This window comes from Thermobia domestica, chromosome 15 (genome assembly GCF_964235325.1).
Source record: "Thermobia domestica chromosome 15, izTheDome1.hap1.1, whole genome shotgun sequence".
Lineage (NCBI taxonomy): Eukaryota > Metazoa > Arthropoda > Insecta > Zygentoma > Lepismatidae > Thermobia > Thermobia domestica.
The window spans coordinates 23,586,091-23,598,329 of record NC_137468.1 but is presented as its reverse complement, the minus strand read 5'-3'; the positions used below and the strand labels follow the sequence as shown (position 1 = coordinate 23,598,329).

The following is a 12,239-nucleotide window of genomic DNA, read 5'->3' as shown; positions in this document are numbered from 1 at the left end:
AAAATGATGCCCTAAAATGATTCTAGACTTTCATATTGTTGGCACATACCAAAATAATTGCGTACAGATTGACTATATACGTGCAAACTGATGTGCTTATTGAAAACTATTTTTCACGCACTAAGAAGTTGAGAACAACTTTTGAGTTAATTTCCGAAAATTCGAGATAGAACTACTAAAACATTACAGAAGAAATTAAAATGAAATCTTGATTTTTACGTCTAACGCTTCTGTCGGCTACGCTGAAGTAGACCGTGGTGATGAGAAATGAATGAAGAAAGTGGGAGCAAGAAGAGAATCCCGAGGAACCCCACACGCACACCGTGTTTGCCCACCACAAAGTTAACTCAGCCTGAGCTACAGGAGAAATTCAGTAGTAGAACTTTTCGGATAGTACGTCGTGGGTTCAAAATCTGAAATCACTCTTTTGCAACAGCTTCGTTGAATCGCATACCCGCCTCGCTGACGCCTCTGCTTCCTGCGAACGTTACCACTGCGCGGGCACACCTACAACGCCCTTGCGTTGATTCAGTTCGTGTTTTTTAGTGGCAACTTGGCACAGAAGTACACCTTTTTCGAGTTAACACTCAACATGATACGAGTAAGGTAGGGTAGTAGAGCTGGTTAGGTTAAGTGCCGGAAAGTAGGTCACGAAATATGAAACCTAACCTAACATTAACCCTAACATCTCTCTGCGGTACAAAAGTAATGGTAGTAGGGTAAGTTAGGTTAGTATTTGTATAATGCATTTACATGTACACTCATGTCCAAAATTATTGTCGCATATCTATAAATATGTTTTTGTAGGAATATAATTTGATAACGAATTCGCCCCGTATTTCTTATACTGTTAGTATGTGTATAATTGACAAAGACGTGTATGTGGCAAATTTCGTGTCAAAAGAGCAGTAAATGAGAACAATAAAACGAAAATAAAACTTTATTGTCCATTTAGCAACATTTTGTTTTACTCATTCTAATTTTCGTATTTATAATTCTTTTCCTATGAAATTTACCACAAATACACATTTCCCGATTATACACATAGTATCAGTATTAAAAGTACCCTGCAAAATTATTATCAAATTATATTCTTACAAGAATACAGTTATAGATATGCTACGATCATTTTGGACATGAGTGTACCTTAATGTGGGTTTCGCAGTGATACGAGTACTTGTAATGGTTTCATACTAGCAACACTACACTTGCAGAAATTTGCTCATTAGAAACATATATTTCTATGCACAATGTTTAATTTTCTCAAAATTTTACAAAGATGTGGCACCAATAATTTTGACTTAAGTAGTAATATCTTTAGTCTATTTTTCTAATTTACGGATCACGGTGGCTCAGTGGTAGATCGTTCATCTCTGATACATGGGGTCCTTGGTTCGATTCCAGCTCGCCCCAAGTGAACTTTGTGGTGGACAAACAACGTGTGCGTGGTTTTCTCAGAGTTCTCCACTTTCTTCTTTCCATAATTTCCTTATTTCTCATCATTACCGTCTCCTTTAGCCAAGCCGGCATACTGTGGGACGTAAAACTTAAAGATTTCTTTATTTATTATTATTATATTTGTTGCAAATTTATAACAAGTTATGGAAGCATATTACAACACACGATCATTTATTTCTCGGTGTCTAGAACTGCAGCTGTGGTGTATTTGGTGAGAATATTCGTGAGCACTTCGTAGTTAATGGTTAATGTTCTCGTCCCTGGTGCGGGAGACATAGTTCAATTCCCTGTTGAAGCTCTAGTCTGATTTTACTCCAATTCGATTTCCGATGAGAGTATTAGTTTGTCAGATTTTACGTTAAGTTTGAGCGCTTACGAACTTAGTGCGTAAATGGAACGATAAGTCCTATTTAATCTTGTAAGACAGTCAATTAAAACAGTCGGTAACCACTCTTCAGTTGGGCAATAGAATATTGATGGTCGCGCAGGGTCTTGGAAACCGTGTTATTGAGTGAATTGAAAATAAAAAAAAAGTCAGAACTGAGACGTAATTTTCTGTATCAATACGATTGAAAAATTTAGTGATTATGTAAAATAAAAACTTAATTTTGAAAATATGCAACCTCAAAAGACACCATTATTATTATTAAGTTTTCTCCTTTTGGCAGGTCCTGAGACTAATGAAGTTTTTTAGATTTGGGCCTGGAAGTGTTTCTCGATCTTCAGCTTCCTTCATTATATTTATTCTCCTACTTCGTCCCTTCGGGAAAAAAGGGTAATGTGGTGTATTTGTATTCCCATTTCGTTTTCTTTTTTTTATTTTTATTTTTTTTTATTTATTTATTATTTCCATGTTGACCAGCTTGTGGTTCATCCACCTTTTAGAACAGTTTTCCCTTCTAGGAACAAGAACCGAGGAGGCGTTGACATTCTGGTAGAGGTTGACTCCTTATCCCAGGAGTCAGTCGGTCCTCACCTACGTTAGCCGTTGCCCGCTTTGTCTCGCGAGGGGGTGTAGGTTGAGATTTTCCTTTCATTTAAGATGAGATCCGAGAGCATTCTTCAAACCTCTCTAGTACTTTTAGAGACACTATTCGGATTAATCAGAATACTATTCATCCGCACCAGCTAGTGAGCATTCAGTGCAGACCTTTACTCCAATGTGCTCTCTGCTGATGTATCTATTGCAGTTTCCATCTGTAGGTGAATCGTGCCTTTCTGTTTTGTTTCAAGTTACAAACTTGATATCTCCTGGTGCTTGTTGATTCCACCTGTTCCTGTTTCGTTTTCGTTCGTCAGTAATTCCGGCAAGTTTTTTTCACTTCTGTATATGCCACTATTATTATTTTTTTTTTTTCTGATTTCGGCTCCATGCTGAATGAATTATTGTAAAATTTTGAAAATAGTATGACACATTACACCAAAAACAAACAGTAGTAACAAATATTATTGTGGAACTTTTTTTTTTTTTAATTGGGGATAGGGATAGTAATCTATCCCACATGAGAAGACTGAATTCACCCTTTACGACTCATGATTGATTTTTACCCCAAGCACTGGGGATTACGGAAAAATTGCACAGAAAGTGTACATTGTATCGTACCAAAACCGAATGAATTTTAGAAAATTTAACGTTGATCGCTAAAAGAAATCGAAAGGGAAGGGCGGGAGTGGGGGAAGGGTTAATAGAAGGGCAAATCCACTGTTTTATCCTTTACTGACTTTAATTCTCTGCAGAGGGGATGATTGAGAAGCCTGAAAGAAAACATAAGACGTATTACGCTAAAAATCGAACAATTTTAACGAAAATTACCGCGGAACACATTTTTCTAATTAGAAGGGTGGGGGAATTCACTTTGATTCTTGGCAGATTTTAACCCTAAGCTGTAGGTATAATTCTAATACCATAAAGAAGAGATATGCTAAATTTTGTCATGATCGAAAATTCTTTGCGTTGTTTATATTGGAAAATTATCTTGCATATACATGGTTAAACTTTCTGCATGGGGTGGATTTTATCCCCTTATACTTGATAGAGTGTATCCTCAAACAATAAGGTTATTTCGGCAAGTAGAATGGAGACACATACCAACTTCCATCCAAGTCGGTTAAATTTTACGAAAGTCATCGTGGAACAGACGGGGACACACACACACACACACACACACACACACACACACACACACACACACACACACACACACACACACACACACACACACCTCTACCTCTCTTTCTGGTTCTCTTTACACGTTTCGGTTTTATTACCATTATTATTATGTAATTTCCATGCCTAGTTATACTTGGGTGGATGAGGGTTGGGGAAAACAAAATGGTGTGCAACGTTCATCCAACGTCGTGATGCTAGTTGGAAAGCTATCTGAAAGAAAGAAAAAAAAATTGTCGGACTCAATCAAAAAAACCCAGCTACAACGGCTATGGCATGCGTGATCTGCTGACTCGTTCGAGGATTTGTGATTACGGATTTCCTTAAGTATTGAAATAAAATAGGGAGTACATTTTTAATAATGTATATTAATTTTTGTAATTTACTTACTCAACTTAATTGACATTATATATACATATAAACACAAAATCTTGGACCCGATGATTATATTCTGTCGATATGTAGAGGTTCTCTCGATACCTAGAGGAAATTGTCACATGTGTGCATCCAAAACAGAGTATATGTTGAATGATGATCTTCGTTCGAATCCAGTTTCTATCTGCATATATTTATTTATCATCCAAGTGCACTTTTTTAAGTGAATGTAACAGATTAGTAATGTCAGCATCTGAAATGTTTTTCTCCCTTTTTTGTCCTGGAACTTCAGCCGAGATATCCTTGTTGAATTTTGTACTGTTGTTTTCCTCTGTTGTTTTAGGGATACTCGATTTTTCCTTTGTTTGTTTGTTGGTGCCTGTGATTTTGTATTCTGCTTGAACAAAACAATTGCATTCTTCCGTAGTTGTGCTGCTAGTACAAGAGGTGCCAGGTCTTTCTTGAGTTTGGTTCACTGTAGCTTCAGCTGACGAAATTGTATTATTATCGATAGCTTGTTGATTCTTTGAATTGATATAAAGCTTCGAGACAATCGTTTCTAGGTCTTCAATCTCATTTTCCAGTTGCGTAGAAGGCACAGTTATCAGTTTCTTTTGTTGACCCTTTGGAGTGATGTGAATCTTCGAGAGGATCATTTGTAGGTCTTCAATCTCAGTTTTCTGTTGCGTAGAAGGCGCAGTTATCATGTCATAAGTTTTTGCTGTCTTGTGATCTCTGTTTCTGTTTGTCTTTTTATATTTACGATGATGCCTTCTGTGATGCATTTTTTCCATTCTTATTATGTCATCCAGGCTAAGATGTAACTTATCAATCTTTTTGTCAAGTGTGCTTTTAGGCTTAGTGTTATCAATGTCTGCTGGCACATATTCATAATGACGACTTTGTTCTAAACGTATTTTTTTCATTTTTATTTTTATTATTTCATCGAGACTCATCATTAACTTCCTCTCAATATTTCCCTGGCCTTCCTTTGTATTCATGCTAGAAGCAAACTACGATCGAATGCTTATTGTAATAGTCTTATTAAGCAAAAACTTACAGCTACTTAGAAAATGTATTATGTATTGATAGGTAATAGCAACAAAATTTATAATAACAATGTAAAATTAACAATTGATTTTTATTGTTTTCTAAATAGAAATTCATTGGTACCAGAATGTTACATCTAGCCCATAGCACTACACACAAAGCCAATAATAATAGTTCCGACAAACCAAAACATGAATTTATTTTTAGAAAATACATTACAGTAAAATAGTAAATAAATTAAACAATTTTGTGTTTTAAATTAGCAGTAATTTTAAAAATATAATAATACTGACCATACATTGACATCAGTGGTCATTAGTGTCAGGCCTGTGAAAAACCCAGTTAAAAATAACATCCAATGGGTTTTATTGATTAAAATTGGGTTTATTGCGAAAAATGAGGGTTTTATTAATTTTTTTTACATACATTTAAAGCTGTATTCCTATTTAAAATACCACTTAAGCTAGCGTTTCCCAACCTTTTTCAACTCGCGGCACACTACAGGTGTAATTTTAATTCTCGCGGCACACTCATTTGTAAATAGAAAATACCGTGTTTTTTTTTTTTTCCTGTGATTACTGATCTCCTTCTCACACAGAAGAAAGCTTGATCACTGGTTTTTCCCCTTGGTAAATCATTATGCTTATTATTTCATTCTAATTTAAAAATAGAAAATAATTGCAATGAAATATAGGATTCAGGTTTTCGAAAATACACTTTATTTTTCGAAAACTAGATCCAACCTTTCGTTAAGAAGGAAGATCACTAAATAACGAACGAACAAACAAATCTCTTGTACTTTAAAAGTATAAATGTAGGTAATTTGTATGCAATGTTTACTTTGTCAAAAGGATTGAATAATATTTTATAATTTCAAGTTACGAAATAATAGTTTGAAACAATAAAGAAGCAATAATGGTTATAACAATGATAACAAGTACATTTTTCGACATTAATATGAAACTTGTAATTTATTAACACGGTTAATATACGTTACAATGTTTAAATATTACACAAAGGTTAGAATTGTTCAATAATATTTTCTAATATATGAAGGATTACAATTTTTCAAAAATAAGGAAAACAGGTTGGTTCACGAAGCAAAATTAATGTGCAACTTGAGTACAATATTCTTTCATAATCTTCTTCAATTGTGGATGGATAGTTGATAAACACACCCTCATATTGTGTTCCGGAGTTAACAGTTGTGACCTGTTCTTACACTTGATTGTGTTCATTGCAGAAAATCCTGCTTCACTTAAGTAGGATGTAGAAAAGGGAATGACAACTTTCACAGCCTTTGTAGAAATGTGTAAGAGGCTGCGGCAAATAAAATTCTGTTTTCGAAATACTACCTGCTACAGAGTAATGTATGCACAATAATATATTACAGTATTTTTTTTTTTTCATTATAGATGATCATAGTAATGTGAAATACAAATATATATATATTTTTCCTATTTCTTGCAATTTGGTTGCTATAGAATTAATAATTTTGTTTCAATTTCCTCGCGGCACACCAGCGGCCTATTTGCGGCACACCGGTTGGGAAACGCTGACTTAAGCGTTTATGTTCTATTGTACATATTTGGAATGAAACTATGGAATTTCCTTGTCACACAAAGGGAATCAGTGAAGACCCATCCACGTTTCATGTGCCGGATCCCCCTTAGCACTACGTGTGTCACTTTGCTTGCAGCCCTTCTCCTGGTGGTTTTTATGGGTGAATGTTTAGCAGGGGGAGCCCTGTTGTGTGTAACAGGCCACAATAGCTTTCGCAGTAGTCACTCCGAGTGTTGACCCATTCTCCGACACTGTTTCACAATAGGTACATACAAAAACTTAGCATGGAAAAGAGCCATTTCGTAACCCTCCCAATACCGGTTGATTTTTGGTGCCATTTGATAACACTCACTCATCAACAAGGTCAGACATCACACTGCAACCGCAAGCAAACCCATAATTCCAGCAAGGTACGCCACGTGGTAGCATCGAATCGAAAATGGTCGAATATACAGCGAACAACCTTCTGTAGGTCTATTGTTAAATCACTGATTCGATTTCAAACATTCTATTAATAATATTATTTTTATCGTTGTTTTTATTTTTGGATTTCTTCTATTAGAAGCATGAGCCGTTTTGTGACTGGAACAAATAATCTTGCAGCAGACGTCCTCATTAAGCATTTTAGCCAGCCAATCAATTGTAGTAAGCGTACTTCCATGTAATCTGATCATTTAATTTTAAAAGTCTTCCCTGCTGGTCTATTGGCGACCGCGTGTGCCTTTGTTGCACGTGGTCACAGGGTCAATTACCAGTGGGAGAGCACAAACTATTTAATTTCTCAACCATTCACTTTTATTTCCATCATCTGTCTCCTTTAGCGTACGTTAAAAAAAAAAAAAAAAAAAGTTGAAGGTTCGTTATCAGGCATCCATAGTTCCTTGTGAGCTGTAGCACTATTGTCTTCTTATATTTTTAAAAATGTATAATGTACAGTTAGCTTAGCTTAGTCAATGAAGTTCACATAATTTAATAATCGACGAAGTTATGGTTAGGTCTTCATTTAAATGCAAATCTGAAGTTCTTGTCTAGATGTCTAGTTTGTTCCAGCATTAAATATTCTGATGTAACGTGATTTATAAACGAAGGTAGGGCTGGGACAAACCATACCAACAACATAAGACTTCCATATTTACCGAGTGAGGGTGACCAAGCGATTAAAGTCTTTGCTTCGTAGTTCGGATGTCTTGAGTTTAGATTCCGCTGCTGGCCATCCTAATTGAGGTTTCTTTTCAATATCGCCTGCTCGAATTTCATTTAATTTTTAGGCCCTGGCCAACTTTAGAAGCATCCTTTCAGTTTTCCTTTTCAGTGTCCAAATAAAAAAATGACTTTTGATCACACATGTGATAGAGGTATCAGCTAGATAAGTTTAGAATATAACTTTTACGTGCTATATATATATATACAGGGTTTGTCCGGAAAGTAATAGGACTGAGTCGATTTTAAAAAAATTATTGAGCCAATCGTTACAATTCTTTAAAAACTTTCAAAATAGGCTCCTTCTGCGTCGATGCAGCGCTGCCAGCGCGATTTCCAAGCATTGAAGGCGTCACGGAAGTCATTCTCCGGAATAGCCTTGAGAGCCGCGGTGCAAGCTGCTTGGATCCCCTCTGTCGTCTCAAAATGCTTGCCTTTCATCGGGCGTTTCAGGCGAGGAAACAAAAAGAAGTCCGGGGGGCCACGTCTGGGCTGTAGGGCGGCTGCGGAAGCGTTGGGATGCCGGCCTTGGTCAGGTAGCTGTTCACAAGAAAGGCGGTGTGAGCCGGGGCGTTATCGTGGTGCAGCTTCCAGTCGGCTCCGATGTCTGGTCGGACCCGATTGACCCTTCGTTTGAGTCTCTTGAGCACTTCCACGTAAAACTTGGCGTTGACGGTTTGTCCAGGAGGAACAAATTCATGGTGGACGATGCCTTTGATGTCAAAAAAGACAATGAGCATCGTTTTCACTTTGGATTTGCTCATTCTTCCCTTTTTTGGGCGAGGAGACGCCGGCGTGTGCCACTCGGAAGATTGCCTCTTTGTCTCGGGATCATACTCAAAGATCCATGATTCGTCACCTGTGATTACGTTATTTAAAAATTGGGGGTCACTTTCACACATGTTCAAATTTTCGTGGCACAATTCCACTCGCCGCAATTTCTGGTCGTCAGTGAGCACTTTTGGGACAATCTTCGCGCACACCTTGCGCATGTTCAAATGCTCCGTCACAATTTCATGAACCACAGTTTTTGGTAAATTTAACATCTGGGCAATTAAACGAATACTTAGTCGATGGTCTGAGTTCAAAACTTCGCGCACACGAGTCACATTGTCGGTGTTTGTCGAAGTCGAAGGTCTTCCAGCACGATCTTCATCGGCGACCTCTTCCCGGCCCTCCAAAAAGGCCTTGTGCCACCGAAACACACCACTTCTTGCTAAAGCATCATCTGGGTAAGCCTGCTTGATCATATCAAACGTCTCTGTCGCAGATTTACCGAGTTTAACACAGAATTTAATCGCGTACCTCTGCTCTAACGAACGCTGCATTTTCGACTTGCACCACTCACAGAAACACGTCGCGCGAAAAGGCCTGTCTTGACTCTCCGTGTGCTCGGAGACAACTGACCAACCGCTCGTTCGTTAGCTAGGAACGCCCTCTACCGGATCCAGTCGATGCACGCACGCTCCGAAGTACAGTCATGGCGGAATAAAATCAGTCCTATTACTTCCCGGACAAACCCTATATATATATATATATATATATATATATATATATATATATATATATATATATATATAGATATAGATATATATAGATATATATAGATATATATAAGTGTATTTTACAAGCGATATCGCATCGCAGTTTGCAATGCAAAAAAAAAAAAAAAAAAAACATGGAAATGCGATACAAATTGCTAAATGTATCGCAAATTGCGATGCATATTTGCATCTTTTATAACCACGGAAGCTAAAATAAGGAGCAAGCTGAAAAAATATTACTATTATTTCAAGAAACTTTTCTTTGAAAGGTCGGTTGTTGCAATAAAAAATGCCTTGACTCTGGGTTACAAAACAGTTTTCCATTCTGTCTTTCCTTCTCTTTGTCGGTTTGTTGCTAGTGGGTCATCCTCCAGATCTTCTCAGGTTTCGGGTCATACTATCTTTGTTTCTGAAAGTGTAATAAAAAAAAAAATGTCCCTTGAAGAAAAGGCACATTGGCATCAGAGAAAACGGGTTCAAATTATATTGGACCTAGCCGATATATGGTGTGGTATGAATGGAGCTTCGATATGGTTAGTAAAGCGCAAAAGTATGTTTTACTTTCCATGTTTATAAAGCTTGTAATAAACCGACCAACTGTTTGGGATTTACCAAAATTAATTATTTTTATTGCTCCGTAACTATAAATAATAATAATAATAATAATAATATATTTATAAAAGAAATCCAATAAAAACGAAAGTATTTCACAATTCCATTCATAATGAAATGTAACAGTGAAATACTTTTGTATTTATTGGACTTTTATGAATCTATAATTGCACATTATGGCACAGAAAATGCGATACAAAATTTACAAATTGCGATAAATTTGCTACACAAACTGTAAACTGTAAACAAAACGCTGCTTTATATACTCTGTATATATATATATATATATATATATATATATATATAAAACCTTTTTTCTTTCTTTTTAGATAAGGAAATCCCTTCAAAATGATGCCAGCAATCTATCGTTATCCCATCAATGAATGTCGCTCTGCTTCAGTTTATATTAAAAACTTCGCTGCCATAATTGATCGAAAGTATGTAACGAAACCGTTCATGAATTCGGTTCGAGAGGAAGAAAAGGTATCTATTAGTGCATTTTTAGTTTAGTAATTTGGAAGGAAAGTAAACGCAGTAAGAGAAGAAATCATTGTCTGGATTTTCTATTGTGCAGGATTAGTACTGAATTTTTGACACAAATAAGAAAAGTTCATGAAATCTTTCAGGGGAAGAAAATAAACAAAGGAAAGTTATCGAATTTCAGAAAAAATCGATAATCCCCAGATATATGAATAATCATATATATTGATAATTTTGAACATAAAATCTTGAGGTTACGCTAATTTGTCGAGCCTATTGTAAAAGGTCAAATTGAAATATATAGGCTTACAACTTCAAAAATTATAAAAGCGCGTATACTACAAGTCAAGAAAATCCTTATATTGTTAATCAGCAATTTTACAGTGTCATAATAAATGAATACTTTCACGCTTAGTTGAATGTGTTAAAACAAATTTCATGTTACAACTTTACAAGCACGGTAGGTAGTTATAATTCTCAAAATAGTTCATGTGAGATTTTCTCTTTTGTAGCAAGGATGCCAAACTTTTTACGTGCGATATTACTTTTTTTTTTTTTAATTTAAAAAATTTTTTTTAACGTCCACGTTTATGCTCCATGGTGATTGTGTCGGTGATGATGATCATGAACTCTGCTTTATCTCTTGCCTCGCTTTGTTTCTTTTCTTTCTTTCTCTCTCTCTCCATTCTATTAATAAGCTACTCAAGGACTGCTAGCTAAGTGTCTGGATTTAGAAGCTTTTAGTATTTTTGTATTGAAGTGATTTGATTTTCAATTGCCCACTCTAGATTCCCTTTTTACACATTTTCGCTGGTTTCTATGTATTTATTTATATAAATTTGTCTACATATATTGTTTCTTATATCTTCCTTCCTTCATAATGTTAATATTAACTGATCGACTTTGACGAACTTTGCCACACGATTATACATTTTATTTAGTAATAGGTTTTATTATAACATTCTTCGTATTATTTTCAGAAATGCTATGAAACTTTGGAATTGCCTGAAAATTGTGACCAAGAACAATTGAGAAGCACCTTCCTAAAGCTGGTAAAGCGATTCCATCCTGACAGTGGTTCGTCAGAAGCAGATGCCGATAAGTTTCAGGAGGTAAATTTATATATTATGTATATTTTATAAATCATTATTGTATGTACTCTACCATCATTGGCAGGTCTTTGTCGTACATTCAGAGAAGCTTTCATTGGGCACTGTACTCAGCTAGCTAACAATATCTTCGTTTTACCAACTTTAACATTGTTCCCTGCTCGAGTGATCCCAAGCAAAACATACTCACGTGGTCGGTTTGGCTACAGCAACCGAAATGCAACATAAAAGACATGCATTCACAGGAAATAGATCCAGTTTTAGAATCCATAATAAACCACTAAATACACACTTCATTTATTCATAAATATCAATATTCAAATATTTACTAATAGGCACTGTGGAATACATATTTATAAATTGTAATTACTAACCTTGTATCCGTGGTTAAAAAAAAAAAAAAAAAAAAAAAAAAAAATGCTAGAAGATTTCAGTAGTCTCTGCCATTTTTTTTTTTTTTTTTTTTTCAGTAACTCTTGAACTGCTGCGCTAGACTCGTTGTGTATCTTCTGATAATGTGACTGTCTCGGAAGAGGACAACGACATTACTTTGGAAAAGTCTAAATAAAAGACAATTTAGGAATGACACTGAATTATGAAGCACTTGTATATATGTTCTGTAAAAGATTGAAATAAGATTTTCTATTAAACTAGTAGGAAGTCACATGAACGAAGACGTCA

The 12,239-nt window shown here is 35.7% G+C and overlaps 1 protein-coding gene across 4 annotated transcripts in view; it reads left to right on the top strand.

The window, feature by feature from the left end:
* Window positions 1–12,239, top strand: part of LOC145672114 (dnaJ homolog subfamily C member 28) — a 57,116-nt gene that overhangs the window by 1,865 nt on the left and 43,012 nt on the right. For 3 of the 4 annotated variants that reach the window (XM_081741390.1, XM_081741387.1, XM_081741389.1), the window contains exons 2-3: window positions 10,299–10,452; window positions 11,430–11,561. In XM_081741390.1, coding sequence (XP_081597516.1) covers window positions 10,318–10,452; window positions 11,430–11,561 — 267 coding nt within the window. In that variant the 5' untranslated portion in view covers window positions 10,299–10,317. Of the gene's footprint in view, window positions 1–2,126; window positions 2,234–10,298; window positions 10,453–11,429; window positions 11,562–12,239 lie in introns of all 4 variants that reach the window. The other variant, XM_081741388.1, reaches the window with a different exon arrangement.